This window comes from Carcharodon carcharias, chromosome 2 (assembly GCF_017639515.1).
Source record: "Carcharodon carcharias isolate sCarCar2 chromosome 2, sCarCar2.pri, whole genome shotgun sequence".
In the NCBI taxonomy this organism is placed as follows: Eukaryota; Metazoa; Chordata; class Chondrichthyes; order Lamniformes; family Lamnidae; genus Carcharodon; species Carcharodon carcharias.
The window spans coordinates 213,013,047-213,033,802 of NC_054468.1; the positions used below are offsets into that span (position 1 = coordinate 213,013,047).

General features: G+C 42.5%; 1 protein-coding gene across 1 annotated transcript in view; it reads right to left on the reverse strand.

Moving 5' to 3' along the window:
* Nucleotides 1-19,326: 19,326 nt before the first annotated feature.
* Nucleotides 19,327-20,756, reverse strand: part of ryr2a (ryanodine receptor 2a (cardiac)) — an 806,696-nt gene continuing 805,266 nt past the window's right edge. The window contains exon 103 of the mRNA XM_041213076.1: nt 19,327-20,403. Within this exon, the coding sequence (XP_041069010.1) occupies nt 20,308-20,403 (96 nt within the window). The 3' untranslated portion in view covers nt 19,327-20,307. The remainder of the gene's footprint in view (nt 20,404-20,756) is intronic.

Sequence of the window (20,756 nt, forward strand, 5' to 3'; positions counted from 1 at the left end):
AAGAATGAGAGGCGAACTTATTGAAACATGTAAGATTCTTAGGGGGCTTGACAGGGTAGATGCTGAGAGGTTGTTTCCCCTTGGGGGAGAGTCTAGGACCAGATTAAGGGGATGCCCATTTAAAACAGACAAGGAGGAATTCTTTACCACAAAGGGCTGTAGAAGTTGGGTCATTAGTATATTCAAGGCTGAGATAGACAGATTTTTAATCAGTAAGGGAATCAAGGGTTATTGGGAAAAGGCAGGAAAGTGAAGTTGAGTATTATCAGATCAGCCATGATCTCATTGAATGGCAGAGCAGACTCAATGGACCGAATGGCCTACTTCTGCTCCTACGTCATATGGTCTTATGACCTAAAGGATCCAAGCTACTTGACAGGGTGGATGATGAAAGGATGTTTCCCCTTGTGGGAGAGAATAGAACTAGGACAAACAATTTAAAATAAGGGATCTCCCATTTAAGATGGAGATGATAAGAAAATTTTTCTCTCAGAGGGTCGTGAATTTTTGGAACTCTCTTCCTCAGAGACTGCTGGAGGCAAGCTGGTCAATTAATATTTTTAAGTCAGAGGTGGATAGATTCTTGACTATCAAGGGAGTCAAAGGTTATCGGGAGTAGGCAGAGCGTGGAGCTAAGGCCACAATCAGATCAGCCATGATCTTATTGAAAGGCGGAGAAGGGTCAATGGGCTGAATGGTCTACTCAGGCTTGCTTTGTGTGTTTGTATTGTTTCAACCATTTCCAATCGGAGTGAATTCTGCATTCTAACCACTCCCTGAATAAAGAAATTTCTCCTTATTTCTCTATTGAATTTACTGAGAATGATTTTGTATTAGGGCACAATCAAACATTGAGAGAGAGATTAATCCAAGTCTTACTGTGGAGACTGTAAAATGTTACACATGGTTAATCATTTCCAAATAGTATTAGCAGAAGCCTAGCTAAATTGTTTTCATTCAAGCTTATGTTCCGGGAGGCAAAGCGTACACGATGACCTTTCAGGCTCCCATGGGTAGTTGACTGGCTGATCGTGCAGTGAAAAGACCATCATTTCATCAAATTACAAACCCACTATGGTCAATGTGCTGTGAAATTTTTTCAAGACCATTCATTCTTTTAGCAAAGCAGCAAGGATTTGAACTATCATTTCTAGTGTCAGGTTTGTCACATTATGAAGGACAATAACCTCCACTGAGCATTGATTCCCATCACACCTGGCCCCTTCCAAATCAATTTTTCACTGTTTATGAATAAAACACACCAATTCTTCAGCAGCCGCAGTCCTTTCTTTCTTTACTAAATACCGGCCGGCTTATTGTCATCTCTTAAAACCTTTCAGCATCTTCACTGTTTAATTGCTCCATTTTTCCAATGGTCCAATGATGCAGGTGCTAGTCATGGTGAATTCTTTTGTATAAAACCTCAATTCTAGCAAAACAAAGCACTGGATTTTTACTCAGAAGCAAGGAATCAGCTGGTGGAGGAGGGGTGGGGGCAGAGGACAAAGTAGAAAAACCCAAAAGTATGCATTTCCAGAAGGTTCTGCCACCAAAAAGACATACAGCTGCATTTTACATGGGTGGGGGTGGGGTGGGGTTGGGCGGGTGGTGCGCAGATGCATCTATCCATGACAGTGTCGGCATGAGTGAGCACCACACAGTCGTTGTGGAGACAAAGTCCTGCCTTCACATTGAGGATGCCCTCCATTGTGTTTTGTGGAACTACCACCGTGCTAAATGGGATAGATTTCGAACAGATCTAGCAACTCAAGACTGGCATCAACGAGACGCCATGGACCATCAGCAGCAGCAGAATTGTACTTGAACACAATCTGTATCCTCATGGTCTTGTATATCCCCCACTCTACCATAACCATTAAGCCAGGGGATCAACCCTGATTCAATGAAGAGTGCAGGAGGACATGCCAGGAGCAGCACCAAGCATACCTAAAAATGAGGTCAACCTGCATGCCAAACAACATAAGTAGCAAGTGATAGAGAGAGCTAAACAATTCCACAACCAACGGATCAGGTCTAAGCTCTGCAGTCCTGCCACGTCAAGTTGTGAATGATAGTCGACAATTAAACAACTCACTGGAGAAGGAGGTTCCACAAGTATCCCTATCCTTAAAGGTGGAGGAGCCCAGCACATCAGTGCAAAAGATAAGGCTGAAGCATTTTCTATAATCTTCAGCCAGAAGTGGACAATCTGCCTTGGCCTCTGCCAGAGGTCCCCAGCATCAAAGATGCCAGTCTTCAGCCAATTCAATTCACTCCATGTGCTATCAGGAAATGGCTGAAGGCACTGGATAGTGCAAAGGCTTTGGGCCCTGACAATATTCCGGCAATAATACTGAAGACTTATGCTCCAGAATTTGCTGCACCCCTAGCTAAGCTGTCCCAGCACAGCTACAACACTGGCATCTACCTGGCTATGTGGAAAATTGCCCAGGTATATCCTGTACACAAAAAGCAGGACAAATTCAACTCGGCCAATTACCACCCATAAGTCTACTCTTGATCATCAGTAAACTAATGGAAGGGACCCTCATCAACAGTGCTTATCAAGCAGCATTTGCTTAGCAATAATCTGCTCACAGTCACCCAGTTTGGGTTCCGTCAGGGCCACTCAGCTCCTGACCTCATTACAGCCTTGGTTCAAACATGGACCAAAGAGCTGAACTCCTAAGGAGAGATGAGAGTGACTGCCCTTGACATCAAGGCAGCATTTGACCAAGTGTGGCATCGAGGAGCCCTAGCAAAACTGGAGTCAATGGGAATCAGGGGGAAAACTGTCCGCTGCTTGGAATCATTTCTAGCACAATGGTTGTTGGAGTCCAGTCATCTCAGCTCCAGGACGTCACTGCAGGAGTTCCTCAGGGTAGTGTCCTCGGCCCAACCACCTTCAGCTGCTTCATCAATGAACTTCCTTCCATCATAAATTCAGAAGTGGGATGTTCACTGATGATTGCACATCGTCCAGCACCATTTGTGACTCTTCAGATACTGAAGCAGTCCATGTCCAAATGCAGCAAGACCTGGACAATACCCAGGCTTGGGCTGACAAATGTCAAGTAACGCAAGTGCCAGGCAATGACTATCTCCAACAAGACAGAATCTAATCATCACTCCTTGATGTTCAATGGCATTACCATCACTGAACCACCCACTATGCACATCCCGGGGGCTTATCATTGACCAGAAACTGAACTGGACTAGTCATATAAATACTGTAGCTACAAGGGAAGTCAGAGGCTAGGAATCCTGTGGCGAGTAACTCACCTCCTGAATCCCCAAAGCCTGTCCACCATCTACAAGGCACAAATCAAGAATGTGATGGAATACTTCCCACTTGACTGGATGAGTGCAGCTCCCAAAACACTGAAGAAGCTCAACACCATCCAGGATAAAGCAGCCCGCTTGATTGGCACCACATCCACAAACATTCACTTCCTCCCCCACCAATGCACAGTAGCAGCAGTGTGTACCATCTACAAGGTGCACTGCAGGAATTCACCAAGGCTCTTTAGACAGCACCTTCCAAACCCATGACCGCTACCATCTAAAAGGACAAGGGCAGCAGGCAGATGGGAACACCACCACCTGGAAGTTCCCCTCTAAGCCACTCACCATCCTGACTTGGAAATATTTTGACGTTCCTTCACTTGTCACTGGGTCAAAGTCCTGGAACTCCCTCCCTAATAGCACTGTAGGTGTACATACACCACATGGACTTCAGCGGTTTAAGAAGGCCGCTCACCACCAGCTTCTCAAGGGCAATTAGGGATGGGCAACAGATGCTGGCCTAGCCAACAAAGTCCACATCCCATGAATGAATTAAAAAAACACCCCACCCCTGCCAAACCCCAGTAGTCAACATGCCTGAAAGAAGCCTGCCCTGTAGTCTTAACATGTTGGGAGAGGGGTAGCCAAAGGAAAAGTGGGACTTATGCCCCCTTATTCCAGCAGCAGTAGAAATCAGTGGTGTGCACTGCCAGGACTGCAAGGAGGAGGACAAAGGAAAGTGATAGCTGCCGGAAAAAGGTAAAACCAGACTTTTGTGGGGGGTGGGGATGTGGAGGGATATGAGAGGGAGGGGGTAGAGGCTGGTGGGGGGGGGGCTGGGTTCTGATGGGCAGGCAGCAACAAAGCAAGGAGGTCCTGATATGTTGGGGGTGCCCCCGATGTACAGATGGCAGCCCCCGAATGAGATGCCGTCCCCACCCCTCCTTTCCCACTTTTTCTCACCTAGGCCTTAAAAGATGGCTTGCCCACTCCCAGCTGACTGCCCACTCCAACTGTATTGTGGTGTGGGCAGCATACTATCCCAGTCAACAGGCCTGCTAACAGGCCTAATTGGCCTTTAATAATTTAAATTTGAGAGGAAGGTTGGTTGCCAGGTGGTAAGGAGGGACAGAGGGAGATGAGGGCTCAGGAGCCATAGGTGTGTGGTCAGAGATTGGGGGCCTGGAGGATTGTAGCTGGGGGGGTGGGGGGGGCGGAAGGGTTACAGAGATTGAGGCTTACACAATAAATGGCCGGGTGGGGAAGTGATGTATGCTGTGGGGTGAAGTTTGGAGACCTGGGGGTAGGATTGAGGGAGTGGTGGAAGATTGGAGGCCAGGGGAGTTGGGGAGCTGTGGTAGATTGGATGCTGGCAGAGGGGGAGGGACTGGTGGGAGATTGGAGGCTAGGAGTTTGAAATGGGAGAGCAGAAAGTTTGGGTGACACACCCAACCATTGGCGTTTGACGAGGCAAAATGGAAAAGCGTTTACATTCTATACCCAGCAATCCTCATCTTCCTTTGGGTGTCCCAAGGCCAGAGAAACCCAACCAGTCAGAGTTAAAGTTGAACATGAGTCAATATGAGGCTCCATGCCTGATTATGATACGTAGATAGTCAAACTGCCTCTGGGGACCGGGTCGGTTTCCCACCCCTGTCACATCTCCATTACAACTGGAAGTGGACTAGTTGGAGGGGATTTGAGATTAGGTCAGATTTTTAACACTTTACCCTCCCAACCATACCAAATCCACCCACTCCACCCAAAGGAGTAGAGTTGCAAAACTATTATAGAAGAAGGAAACTTCTGTGAGTTAACACAGATAAGAACTGAGTCAAAGGGAATTATAGGTTATAAAACATAAAGAATTACCATTTTCACATTGGGTACTTTTTGTCTGCATTGTGGAACCTCTGTACATAAAATTCAAGTTCCAATTAATTCAGCCCTGAGTGTTGTTAATGTATTATGAAGTTACTGCACTAGACTTATTAAAAGGCAGTGAATCTATCAGAGTGTTCTTCCAGAGTACTAGGTGCATTTTATTTTCAGAAATCGGGCATGCTGCCCCCTTCCCCCCACCCCCTCTCTTACATAAAACCAGCGTGCTGATATCATATTACCACCCAATGTCATCACGTCGGTCTCCAATAATACTGAAGTTGAGTGGGTGCTAATTAACTAAGTAAAGGTCAATTCATCTTGTGAATAAGCCAACAGACTCGTATTTTACTTTGCCCACACCATTTTTCACTGGCCACACATGAAAAACATTTGGAGTGGGTTACACGTATATGAAGAGGCTGTGCAAGGGTGGATAGAAATGCTGCAAGTGGCTGCATTCAGCAGAGGAATCTGCTGGTGAAGGTAGGAAAGTTTCCCACTATTTTCAGTGCATTCATTCATCATTTTTGGCCTGCGGGTAGGGCCTGCAGATAGGCCTAAACTGAAGTTTGCAGAGTCCAGCATTGGACCGGAGATCCAGGTCCTCCATGGGCATTGTCCACACTGGAGGGGGCTCCTCCTCCAGTGAGGAGGGAAGGAGGAGAAGGTGATGGAGGAGGGTAGCTGGCCAGGGACTGATGCATCACGTGGTCCAGCAAGGTGAGGAACCTGCTGCTGTGCAGAGGAGGCAGGCAGAGGTTGGCATAGACACTATCTTGCCAACAAAGTCTACAGGGTAAGGATGACCTACCTGCAAAGGTCAGAGCCCCAGTGCCTTAGAAGACTGCATCCCTCCAGGGAGACAGTCACGTCATTGCGTGGCATGTTGGTTGGAGAGATCATTTCAAATAGTGTTGGTGGACACCCTATGCCTATGGATTTGAAGGTTACAGGGGCCTTGAAATTTTTTGTACCTGGGTCCTTCCAGGTACCAGCTGGACACCTTTGCGGAATCTCGCAACCAACAGCCGATCATTGTAGCAAGGTTGACACAAATGCAACACTTGGATAGGCTTATGAATTCATATCATTCAGCGCAGACAATGCCAGTCGAGCTGAGAGGGCCAGAGGCTTTGCTACAATAATTAGGTTCCCCAAAGTGCAAGGGGTCTTAGAGTGCACACATGTGACAACATCAGGACAGCTAAAAGGCTTTGTGAAAAGGAAAGGGGTTCTTTCAATCAATGTCCAGCTGGTTTGTGACCAGAGGCAGAGAATTGTGCAGGTGTGTGCTCAGGATCCTGGGAGCATATATACATCCTACATATTTAGGCACTCCCAGGTACCAGGGATGTTCTGCCCAACAGCACCTTTGGATGGCTGGCTACTGGGAGACAAGGGATACCCGCTCAGGAGATGGCTCATGACTCCAGTCAGGCCTATGATCTGCTCAAAATGAGATTTAAATGTCTGGACAGTTCAGCTGGCAGAATCACAATATTCTCCTGCTCGTGTGTAACTCATGGTCATGGTCTGTTGTACATTACACAACCTGGCGCTCCAGAGAGAGGAGGCCCTAGCAGAGGAGGATGGAATACAGCAAGTTGCATCCTCTGAAGAAGAGTCTGAGGAGGAGTCTGATCATGAGGGGCGGTGAGCCATGCCAGCCAGCTGCGGAAGTCAATGTACAGCAGGGTTTGGATACCAGAGAGAGCTGCGAGTATCTAATAATGTGAAGATTTACCTATTAATTCATCCTATGAGACCATCTTTGCCATACTCTCCTCTTCTTCATCTCTCCCAAACATCAACACGAGGGCAGCCTGTGCATGTTCCAATGGTGAGGGACTAAACGAGGTTAAGCAAAGGGGCCCACATGAGCAAAAACCCCCTCGAGTTTGAGGATGGCTTGCTTCCACTCCACTTTGAGGATTATCAAGGTGGCTGATTAGTCTAATGCACAATCTGTAGATTCTGCCACATGCAGAAACCAAGGTGGTGTTGAAGGGTTAGCTTGGACACTTGTGCGCTCCCTCTGACCTCTCAGCTTCACCTCTGTATGTTCCCAACAAAGTTTCTTGATGTGTTTAGTGCCTTCCCGAATGAATCTCCTCCATTTTAGTTGGTCACAGGCCAGGGATTCCCATGAGTCAGTGGGGATATTTGACCTTGTCATAGATGCTTTGAGGACACCCCTAAAGCGTTTCATGCATTCACATTCAGATGCATAAATTTCTTCCATAACAAGTCCTGTTCGGGTTTTTGCAGTGGAACTAAGTCCAATCTGTCTTTAAACATGGGTCCTACAATAAGTGAGTGCCAAACTGTAGCAATGTTACTGGTAGGACAAAATTCCATCTCTCATAATCTGATCTTCCTTAGCTCCAATAACCAAGTCCATCTTTTCTTCAGCAAGTACAAGTTGGTAATAGCTGTTTCTATGGCGACCTTCCTTAAGATGGACCTCAGATGACCACAGGCCTGATTTTAACACATTCAAAACCAACCCACTTGCAGAGTTGAATTAAGCCCCATTTGTGTCCCCATAGCCCCATAGAGTCAGTGACTCTACCACAGGTCCATGATGTTATGATCTTGGTTTCGGAATCTTTTCACTTAAGAAAAGATAACCTATTACCAAGGACAAAGCATTTGCTCATCAAGTTCAGAGTGTTCGTAGATGAAAGTGATATTTTGTTAATTAAAACTGAAGACCATTTCTCAAATGTTAAACAGTTCACAAGGAGACGAACTAACTATCAAATTACTATCCTTTATCTACCCAATTTTGTGTACAATTAGCTTCTAAATGAGTTCAATCAAAAATACTATAAATTCTACTAAATCAGAAGAGCTTGGAAGGTGAAAGCAGACAGATCTGAAGCAAAGAATAATTAGTGTTTATTATTATGGCAATAAACCTTTTAAAGGTTTTCTTCATGAGGTCATCTCTGCTGCAGTCATTAATCACTTTCTGGGCATATTTAATCAAGGCAATTCATGTGGGCCAATAAATACCATATTTTAATTAAACCTGTACTGATTACAATTAGAATCTGATTACCTTTATGTCTGCAGTTAAACTGAACTCAGTGAAATTTGTGATCTTAATAATCTCATGAGCAGTTTGCTTCAAAAATATTTTAAAAAGCAAATCCAAATTCTGCAAGTAGATCAGGTTCTGGCCACACCCTAAGAGTGGTTCACAAATTCACAGTCCAACAACTGACTGAGTCTATAAATATGTCACTGGGTAAATTTGCTGGGTACAGCAGCATTAACACCAGGAGCTGGCTCATGGGTCTTGACTTCCAACAAGGCCCAGGTATCTATGTAATAATTTTCAGTTTGTGATTAAAGCAATGGAAGATTGGCAATCAAATCGACCCCACCCCCCAAACATTACTTATTGTTGCTTCCACAATGTGCCACCAATGCCCTATTATAAAGTCCACAGAAAAAAGCTCTGAACGCTATTCAGGAGGCACAGAAACGGAGGACCATTGAAAGAAGAGCTCCATCCACCGCAGGATGTGCATGCTTCTGCCTCCAAAGGCACCCTGTCAAAGTAAAGGTGCCTTAAATTATCAGGTCTAAAATTCATAAGTATGTAATGCACATACTAGCAAATGTCACCAATTAAATAACTAAAGACGATATCGTTTTTGCAGAGATAACAAATTTCCACATTTAAAAAGAGAAGTGGTGTTAGAAATAACCACTCTGTTTTGGGACAGATACAATCCACAAGGAGTTTTTGAGCACTTGCTACAGCAGAGGATGTGAGACTGAAGCACGAGGCTAAAGAAGATGGTGTAAGGAACAACCTGTGCAGTGTATCTTTACTGGGGTACAGTTTGGTTCTTGTCGTGCCCGTTTTCTGCAAAGCCCAATTTCCATGGCCAATACCTTATATCCCAAGGTGCCTGACATAAAGTCCTACCTTAAATCGGGCTGGCCATTTTTCAGTTATCCCTGGACACCTCTTACAACATGCATTATGTAAATGAGGGGTCCAAATGCCTGTCTTTGGTCTCCCTCACAGAAATTGGATATCAATGATCAGTTTTCAGGTTTGCTTCACTTAGGACTCTCCAGTACCGCTGTGGCCTAAGCAATGGCGACCAACTAAAGGTCAGTTTCTCAAAATATAATTTGGGAAGAGCAGCAGTGCTCGTCCAACTCCACAGTCCTCATCATCACCTTCCGCCTCCTCTGCTCCCCAGCCACCCCACCCCACCCCCCACATCTCTTCATGCTTCAGTCCCCTTCCTATATAGGCTGCTGCCAACAAGGGAAGTGGCCCAATATCCTTCGAAGTAAAATACATGTATAAACGCTGGCAGTTTGTGCAAAAAAAAAGTCTGTGACGCCCAAGGCCTAACTCTGTGGGAGTATCAAGCCTCCTGTTTGGGGTCCAAATGTGTGCAGAACTCATTCTGGGCTTAGCTGATTTTCTTACCCTCTAGTGTTCTTTATTCATTATAGGTCCTATCCCTCACAAATCCAAATCACCTTCAAGGCTTCACACATCATATTGAAAGTAGTAAAACACTTTGGCAAATGTCATTCGATTGATATTGCTTTTGTCTTCAAGTACCAACAGAGAATATCGCACCAATTTATTTTTATTCATTTACAGGATGTGGGTGTCACTGGCTAGGCCAGCATTTATCGCCCATCCTTAAATGTCCTTGTTCAGAGGGCATTTAAGAGTCAACCACATTGCTGTGGGTCTGGAGTCACATGCAGGCCAGACCAGGTAAGGACGGCAGATTTCCTTCCCTAAAGGATATTAACAAACCAGATGGGTTTTTACAACAATCAGCAATGGTTTCATGGTTATCATTAGATTTCTTATTCCAGATTTTTATTGAATTCAAATTCCGCCATCTGTGGTGGGATTCGAACCCTGGTCCCCAGAGCATTACCCTGGGGCTCTGGATTACTAGTCCAGTGACAGTACCACTATGCCATCACCTCCACCTGATTAAAATAAATCAACACTAAAATTAATCTTAAAAAATTCGAACAATGGCAGGGACTAAACAATTACAAAGAGGTCAGATAATAATTGTAAATAGCTCCAGTTTTCCTAACATTACCAAGAAATTTTACTCTCAATAATGTCAAAGTCAAGCATCTAAAAGTATTACTGAACCATTTTTGCCAGATATGTCACTTCTCTTGTCTGATGATGCAAGACAGGCAATATGGTGACCATTATCTGCAGGTTTAACTTCATTACAGAGCCTAATATTACATTTGTGTTGTTTTGAACTGATGAGTTTAAACAGAAAGGGTCCCATTTCATGGGAGACTGGCATCGGTAAGATGTGTACCATTAGGAGGGGTTCCAACTGAACAGGACCAGGTCTTAGTAGAAAGGCTAAATGGGACTTTAAACTAGTAAGTGGGAGGACTCAGGTAGAGAACGTAGCATAAATAATGGATTGAAAACAAATGAGAGGGAAAAGGTTAGGGAGACAATCAGAAATTGTATTACAGACACTACAGGTGAAGGGAAATCTAAAATATGTTAAGTGATAAAACTAAGAGAGAAATAAGAAACACGTGAGTAAAATATCAAAGGAGGAGGACAGGTTAGCGCCTGTGGCCCACGTAAGTATTCTTCATACAAACGCATGGAGCATCAGGAATAAACTGAATGAATTACAGATGCATATTCAAATTGAAGGTATAACATGGCAGCCATTACTGAGACGTGACTGTATGATGGTGCAGACTGGGAACAAAAGATACCAAGGTTAGAAGATCTTCAGGGAAGATAGGGAAAATAGTAAAGGGGGAGGAGGAATTTTAGTGATTAATCAAAAAGAAATAAGAAAGGGTATAAATCAGGAAGGGTGACTTGATGTGTAGAATTACAAAACTGTAAAGGATTAAAGACTGTAGTGGGAGTTGTGTAAAGGCCTCCTTTTGGTTAAGGATCAGATTCAATAGATTTTATCTGCTTCCTGATCCAAATGGTCCTTTTTTTTAGGTTAAAACTGTGCCGTCTCAGTTTCATTGCATTGAAGTCAGCATTACCAAAATCTAGAACTTCAGTAGCTACTTTGTGTTTCTCCCTTTCAAATTTAACTTGATCATATCATGATTGCTATTAGGTAAATGTTCATGTACCATTAGGTTGTAAACTAAATCATTACTTGGTACTAAATCTAATACGACATGTCCCCTTGTTGGTTCTGAGACATGTTGTTTCATAACAACTATCTTGAACATACTCAAAAATTCATTACCTTTCTGATATTTGCTGGTCTACTTACCCCAATCTATACAAATGTTAAAATCCGCCCCCCCCCCCCATTAAAAGCATTTCTGCTTTTGCTAAATGCTAATATAATCTCTGCATTTATACATTCTTCCAAAAGGCATTTGTTAAAGTCCGTGATAAGAGACGGTTAGCTGAAGTTGAATCCCATGGAATTGAAGACAAATTATTGACCTAGTGAGGAAATTGGCTGAGAGGAAGGGGACAAAGAGTAGGGATAATGGGCAGCATTCCAATGTGACTAATGGTATCCTATAATAATCTGTGTTGGGGCCCCAACAATTCACCCTGTTTATTAATGACTTAGATAATGGGATAGAAAGCCACATATCTAAATTTGGCAATGGCACAGAGATTGTAAGCAGCGTCAACAGAGGCATAAAATTACAAAGATATTGATAGATTAAGTGAATGGGCAAAACTGCAGCAAATGGATTTAATGTAGGCAAATGTGAATTTATCTACTTTGGACCTAAAAAGATAGAACAGACACTTTCTAAATGGTAAAAAGCTAGAAACAGTCAAGGTCCAAAAGACTTTGGGGTGCAGGTACACGGTTATTGAAATTTCATGAACATGCACAGAAAGTAATCAAAAGGCTAGTGGAACGTTAGCCTTTATATCTAGAGAACTAGAATACAAAGGGGTAGGAGTCATACTTCAGCTATACAAAGCCCTAGTTAGACTGCAGCTGGAGTACTGTGAGCAGTTTGGCGTACCATAACTTGGGAAGGATATATTGGCCTTGGATGGAGTTCAGCATAGATTTACTAGAATGATAACTGGGGCCGGAACCTCCAAGCTCCCCAGTGTCAGATTTGGGGAGTACCCCAAAGATGCGCTGGGGAACCCCTCTTGGAAGTTCCCATGTAAGAGTTTGCATAGCAATTGCCCAGAATTACACAATTGCACTGTGCTGGGAACCATCCGAAAATGCGGTTTAAATTGCAAACTTCAGATGGTACTGCAGGGTTACACCAATAGTTACTCAGAAAAAGTTAGAAGAGTTAAAACCTCTTCTAACTTCTGGGTAACTGTTGTAAAGGCCCAGGCCAACCCCACGGGACACCCCCCACACTCCTGATTCCCACTACCCCCACTCCCCTGATCACCCTCCCAAATGCCGTAAAAAAGGGGGCATATCCTCCTTGAATCCGCCAGAGCTACACTTCCCTGGAGTCTGTGGGGTGTACTTCGATGCAGCCCCAAGCAGCTCCAACGAACGGAAGGGCCAGTGTAATTTTCAAGACCAGTTAAGCCTGCATTTATTTCTTCTAATTCCTGCAGGCCAGCACTTTCTAACGAGCGATTACACAAATTCAGGTTGTATTCCCTAAGAAGGTTAGGGGGTTATTTGATCAAGGTTTTCAAATTATTGAGGGGAACAGAAAGGATAGATAGAGGGAAACTATTTCTGCTGGCTGGAGAGTCTAAGGCAAAGGCGTTGGTCTAAAAATTAGTGTCAGTCCTTTCAAGGAGTTAAATTAGGAAACACTTATACATGTAAAGAGTGGAAGAAATTTGGAACTTTTTTCCACGAATGGTACTTGATGCTAGATCAATTGTTAATTTTAAAATTGAGATTGATAGATTTTTATTAACGAAAAGTGGGAAGGAATATGGGACAAAGGCAGGTATGTGGATCTAGGTTACAGATCAGTTATGATCTGGCTGAATGGTGGAACAGGCTCCAAGGTCCTGTTCCTATGTTCTAAGACAAATGCAGATATTGCTCCAAAGAAATTCCCCCTTTAGAAAAATTAATAGGTAACTTAATATTTGCTATTTAATTAATGGAAATTAATTATTCATCAATTTGAAAATGTCTTTTGATCTTTCAGCTGACTTTGACTTTAATTGGTTTTGAAGTAATTCTGATAACTGCTTTTCCTCTTTAATTTTGTTTTCGATTTCCAGCATCCGCAGTTTTTTTTGCTTTTAATTCAATTAATTTACTTGCCCGCGTGTCTATTCTTTTCTCACTTGGCCCTAATCCAATTCCTGTGTATTTGTTTACTGTCTGACAAAGCTACAACTGCACTTGTACAGTTTGTGGATCTGTGCCCAATGCGTCTGATACAGTGTAGGGGCAAATGTGTGTGAGCAGCCAGTCAGAATTACTTACAGTAGTCGTTGGGGAATTAGCTTACATGAGTTGGTGCAGTATTCATTTACTCATTTTCTACTAAGTGCCATCAGTGGGGTGAGAAGACCTTGCTCACAACCCTGTGAACTGCCAGCAATGACTTCCTTGTGTTCATGTTGCTAGGCTGAAGGCACATGGGAACAAGGTCAGCAAAGGATCGACAAAAAGCTGCTGATCTCTCCTCATGTGTGCACATTGCTATGACAATGAGAGAGTATGGAAATTGGTCATTTTTCTGCTTGTCTACCTATGCTGCAACACTCTAAGAAGAAGGGAAGCGTTCCAATTCAACTGATTTCATCCTTCTTTCAGGAACCAATATCTTGCACCCCATGCATACTTGACAAAATAACCTACCTGAAACTGTACCGACTTTAATCATTTATTCACAAATAAGTATTCTTAACCATGGACTGTTGCATCATGGAGAAAGTCTTTCATTAATTTGGTTGAATGGGTTCTAATCATAGTTTTGAGTGTTAGCATTACCGAGTGGGTGATATGAGTAAACCATGATTTTTCACATGGCAAATTAACCAAGTGGCCGGGGGGCCAAAGGGGGGAGTTTTCCAAATTCACACTGTCAATGGTAAACCTCGTCCATTGGTCAACCACATTAGGAGATCAAAGGCTGAGGATGAGTTTCTATTAATTATGGCAAAAATGGTAGCAGAGGGTGCACCAGAGGGTGGTTGGAGTCTGGAACAAACTTCCTGAAGAGGTGGTGGAGGCAGGTTCGATCAAGGTATTCAAAAGAGAATTGGATTGCTACCTGAAAAGAGAGAATGTGCAAGATTAAGGGGATAAGGCAGGGGAGCAAGACTAGGTGGAATGGTCTTTCAGAGAGCTAGTGCAGACTTGATGGGCCAAATGGCCTCCTTCTGCACTGTAAAGATACTGTGACGTACAGTTGGTACATGAAACTCCCCAACTGAAGCGCAAACTTGGAAAATCAGACTTAATGCTCATTGGATCTTATAACTCAGCTTCTGAATCCTAATTTTCCATTCCTATTGTAAATGTGATTTTGGGGAGATTCTCCACTTTTTGCTTGCCACCCCATGAGTTTCCATTATCACTATTCACAAAATCATGGACAGCAGCAGCAGAAGCAGAAAATGTTCAAGATCTGGCCACATCCTTCCCTCAGCCAACAAAAAACACAGACAGACTTAATGGGGTATTAATCTCAATTGCTTTTCCTAACAGCAAATTCACATCAAAAGAGGTGAATCATTGATTGTAAAGAACTTCAATTGTCCTGACCATGAGGTGTAACATTATTGAAATGCAAGCTCTGCTTATGGTAAGAAATGTTTTGCTTATGGCAGCTTTGCCGGTGTAAATTCATGTAAAAGCTGCTTAGTTGTCATCGAAGTACGCATATTTACTTTTTAATTAGACTCAGTTTATTTATGCCAGTAATCCTGAATACTAAAAATGATCATGGGCCAGTCATTCAGGAGCTTGGTTTCTGCTCCATAGAAAACAGTTTAATGCTTTATAACTTCTGATAACAATTGTACATGAATGACTTGGAACCCAAAATCCAGCCTTCTATCAAGTTTTACTTTTTAAGCAATACACTAGATATTTTGACAGGATAAAACAGGTAACCGTTTGTTTATAAAATAAGGTCTCAAATTTTAACAAAGAAATGTTAGAAGCCATTTTATAATTTGCCCCCAGTTACAGGATGCATATAGTCAAAGGCAGACTGTCAACTTGTCAAACAGCTGTTTAAGCTCACAGTGCTGTAAAAGGAAAAGCAAAGAGTCTCTGCATTTAATGCAACAAGTGTAGACACTTCCTACACTGTAACAGAGAAAAAAAATTACTTTAACTTAGATAGACGTGAGGTTTCCTTGGGCAAAATAATGAGGTAGCCAAGTTTAGCACTGTGCATTTTCTGAAGAGTTACATAAGTCAACCATTCAACATGTTTTACTTTGCTAAGGTTCTCAGTTCTATGATGTTCTGTTACAAATCTGCTGTTAGTCAAACTACTGCTGCTAATGGTCCAGATTTCAAGGGGTTGAAATTATGATATATGTGCCTGGCACATATAAGGTTAATGTGGGACTGAATACAGTACCGCACAACGATGTAAAAAGGCACATGACTCAGGCCCAGGGTCATTGTGATGTTGAGCAGAGACGTGTATAGACCTAAGCATGGAGACATCTCCTAGCTTGTAGCTTTACTGTACATGTGTAAATAATTCTAGTAGTTAATAAAGACTTACAGTTAACCTACAGAAGACTATGGAGACTTAAGACATACCAATCTGTAACCAAAACCCTCCCAACAGAAATCTGAGGCCACAAGCACAGCTACCAATTGTAAAACATTGACAAAAGTTTGTTAAGTACAGCCTATACATATTGCAGGATTTACCATGCAGATGTTGATTACATTTTTGATGTTTTGCAGAATGGAAAGTTAAAGAATATTTATTACTATAAATCACAGCATTGCAATAAAGTTCAAGAGATGAGGGGTTTAAAGTAATTAAAAATCTTATACTTGTAGCCTTGCAACCCATTCACATTTATATTGTATGTAGTCTGTGCTTAAGTTAATGGAAATAAGAATAACGCACACTGGAAGTCTGAAATAAAAACTGGAAATATTTGAAAACACACAACAGGTCAGTCAGCATCTGCAAGAGAAAAGATAAACTAATCGATCAAATGTAATTCTTCATTAGAATTGTCTCACTGTGTCTGACAATGATCCATTGCTGGAGCGACGGATAGTTTCCATCTACAACACATTAAAATGACCAACTACAATTAGTGTTGAGACATACTACACTGCTACCCACCTGCATAAGGGAGATCCACTGTGTCTCCAGAAAACTAACAAGGGTCTGGTTGGAAGGGTACAATCTTTTACATTTTCTGGTCTTGCCAAACAAACCTATGGAATCCAAAGGGTCATCAAGTGCACAGCTGAGTCAAATCCAGTGAAGCAATGTCTGGGCTTTTACAGCAGAGCCATCATGACTCAGGTAGAATCAAATTCCTAAGACTCTAGAATCATCCATCCCATTGACATGGTGGCAGGTGGCAGGTGGACCCCTCCACCCAGGAGGAGCTCATGGAGCTAAGGAAAGTAACGCAGTCCAAAACAATCCCACTCAACGATTAAAACTTTCTGATTTCTATACGATTGTTTTAGTCATTAGGGCACAATGAAGTCAACCACAAAGCTTAATGCAATAATTTACTGTTGTTGTTGTAGTCTATTGCTGGTTATCACTTTATTCTCTTAATCAGATGCCCTCGAGTAATACAGCATTGATTTAAACTCTGCTGGAATTAATTAGACAATCTGTCCCCAGGCAGGAATGCTGCTCTAATCATGCTCCCATTAAACAATATTGGGCAATTACATCACTAATTGTTGTTTCTATTGAGAATGATATTTCGGAGCAGGAAATCTCTGCAATCAAGGGTGAACAGAAATGGGGTTTGTCCAATTCATGCTGAGTGAAAGAGTTACACACAGGGAAGGCTTGGCCTAAATAGCCAAGTGGTTATGGTACTGGGCTTATAACCCCAAGATCAAGAGTTCAAATCTCACAATGGCAAGCTATGAAACAATGTAACTTCATCTGAATAGGAACAGATGGAAATGTGTTTGTACTTGAAAGAGTTACAATGCCATAGTGACCAAATAATCTATGCTTGGCCTAAATAGCCAAGTGGTTATGGTACTGGGTTTGTAACCCCAAGATCAAGAGTTCAAATCTCACAATGGCAAACTATGAAACAATGTAACTTCATCTGAAAAAGATGGAAACAGGTTTACTCAAAAGAGTATCAAGAGTTCTAAATCTCACAATGGCAAACCATGAAACAATGTAACTTCATCTGAATAGGAACAGATGGAAACGTGTTTGTACTCGAAAGAGTTATACACAGGGAAGATGACTGCTTTCCTTAATGGATGCTTGTGTTGGCTGAAGTAGAGCTGTAACTCTGGACAGGAAAACATGTTGCAGGTACAGCCTCCACAACTTTGGAGTTCTGCCTTCAGTGAAGGGCAGTTTGCCTAGAAGGAAAATGCTTGTGGGCAGTTGCATCATGTGATCTCAGAAGAAAGGTGATTGAATGGTCTTGTGCACAGCTACATTGCAACATTTTCAGCTTGGTGGGCGCGATCGGCGGGCCCAGGATCAGCCCGGAAATGGACCGCCAACCGCGATTGGCCCCCGACCGTGCTTTCATGCTGGCTGGCCAACCAATCAACAGCCAGCCAGCCTGAAAAGCTGTGCTGCTGGGGTGGGGGGGGGGAGGGGGAAGAGGGAAGGCGCTGACACCAATGTGGGCGTGGGGCCAGCACTGACAGAAAGCTCCCTGATGGCAGAGTGGTGCCTCAGGGAGCTGAAGACCTGAAACAGCAAAAATGACGGTGTCTAAAGCTGGAAAATGCACCACAATTAGTCACCTAAAAATTTAGCTACTGCAAATACTGTCCACAGAAATTTATTTATATTGCATTTTATCACAGAAATTTCATCCCGCCCGTGGATGAGGGTTGATGAAAAATGTAAAGACCACCTGGCCAATTCACCCATCCGCCAACCGTTAAGGTAAAATGACAGACAATTGCACCATTAATGGGATTAGTTGCCCCCTTTATTGTCGGCGGGCAAGCACAGGATGACACCGGGACATTCACCTGACGTCAGCTCGTACAATTTCGCACCTGATCAGCGTAAAGTTCAGCTCTATGTTTCCCAGAAGCAGAGAAAAAAAATTCATAAAATGTCAGATGTGAATCATGAAGTGATTGGTGCCAGGTTTAGAAAAACTTGTAAACAATCAACTGGTGAAGTCAAGTGTAGGAGTTATGTTCTGGTTTATGGACACTGTAGATGGCTACAATAATTACCCAATGATGTCAAACAGCTGTTTCTACAGACTGATAAAAGTTTACTCTTTGTTACGTTACATCTGGACAATAACTTAAAGTAGAAAAACAGGTTAATAAGGCCAACATTTCTAGAGGGATAAAATTAAAAAGCAGAGCAGTTATGTTGTAACTTGAAGTACGCTTTAGTTGGATCACACTTAGCATGCTGTGCACAGTTCTGTGGTCAAATTTTTGTCTAGGTGCAGAGGCGCGTTTCAGTCGTGAATGGTCACACTTAATTTGCTTTGGAGGAAATCCGATTCTTCATCTGTATTCCTGACCCTGTATCATTTTCCTCTGTCCGTTTTGTGGGTCGGGGATGCCTAGTTTGAAAAATACAACATGCCCCCACTGAAATCAGATTGCCATTTTAAATGGGGCACAAAAATCATATTTCCTCCCGCACAACATTTCTGGCTGGCATTGCAGGACTTTGGAAGTGCATTAAAAACACACCAGGTTTGAGAGTTCAAGAAGAAACTGGAGAGCCTGCCGAGGAGTCTGGAACATTCCAAAAGGTACATGTAAAGTGTTTTCGCACCTTCAAATATCATTATTAGGTGCTGTATTGAAATGTAGATGTGTTTTTAATGCAGTGATTCATCATGAGGATCTGTCCTAGAAAGGTAAGCTTCTTTCGCAAATATTAAATCAGCCAGTACCTTTGGAACCCTGTCCCAGCTGGAATTAATGTCGTCAAGGGAGAGAGAATCAGGCAAAACTTGGAGGGAGGGAGGAGAACAGTGTTGAAAACTGTACCTTCCACTTTGTAAAAGAAAATGAAGAGTGTGTGTTTTTATTCTGAATGTTTTATTTCGAAAGATTGGCATTACAATTTAAAACAACTCAAATGAAGTATTCTACACTCAATTACTTTACAATGGTGTTCGGTGAAATCCCTGAATGGATATTGCTTCAGCTTCAGTCAGAAATGAGTGGGCAGTTATTCCTCAATCACTATATTTAATACAAGTGGCAGAAAAAATGGGAGGCAACAACCAAGTTTAAACACTGCATTCTTGGCTGATGAAACTGGTTCTGAATCTACAATAAAGTACACATCACTTGGTAACTACAGAGTTATCAATAACCTTAAACCTAAAAAATAGTTGTTACATTGATCAGCTTGCCATTTTATTTTCTCTTTTGCTTGCATAATAAACATGCAATGAAATATCTTTTTTTTTCTGAAAGAATCTTTTATGCAAAGATTCAGACTGTTGCTGTATTGCATATGAGCATTACCAAAATAAGGAAGAGCTAAATAAACAGAAACTAACATCTTGGGTTCATGTGAATGTCCTACACTTCTCCTGAGACACACGGCAGTCAGACAGAAGCATGTACATCAAAAGTTTGATTTACAGTGTGACACGGTCATGCACACAACTTCTTGCATAGCTCAACCCACATATAGTAAGGCACTATTTCCTCATCGCAGCCCAGTGTCCATAAGCAGATTGCTCCGCACATTAAAAAGTATATAATACCATTCCAGATGAAGAAATACATAAATGTATAGGACGAGAGCAATTTATCATCTTTCACGTATGTGCTCACAAGATGAAGGAAATGTCTTAAAACGTCTCTGCACAATATTTTTTTTTCTCTACATCAATTTGAAAGCAGATGCGCTGACAGAGCAGACTCAGTGAGCTATAGCTTCGGTGTTCCAAGTGCACACTGAACAGGTTATATACAAATAAAGGTTTGAAAGCATTCAAAGAGGAAATCTGTAGGTATTTCAATGTTTGTGGGTCAGCTTAGTCCTCATTTAGTTGAGCTGGTCTTCATACTGCTTGCGGAAGCAATCTCCGGCAGGAAAGAATTCCCAGCAGCGCTCTTGATACATTTTCCACACGTAGGACTCCTGTCAGATAAACAAAAATGGGTTATCTTGTACATGCCAGTGCACGTCATGGTCTTTACACCCAATGAACAGTGCAGTACCATGTCAGCTTCTAACAAATGCCTACATGAAAAATGAGTAAGAGTGTCTCATCCACACAGAGCACAAAAGAGTCATGGTGTAGACAATTGTGGGCCGCAGAGTTGCTCAAGGTATCAGGTCAATACAGTAAATGCCACAGTGACTCTGCATATCAGTATTTTAATGCACAAAAGGATGTCTAATTCATTTGCACATTCATTTGATATATTTTACCCCAAACCAGGCAAGTAATAAATTTTACCACAGGTAACAGGACCCCGAACGTCACGGTA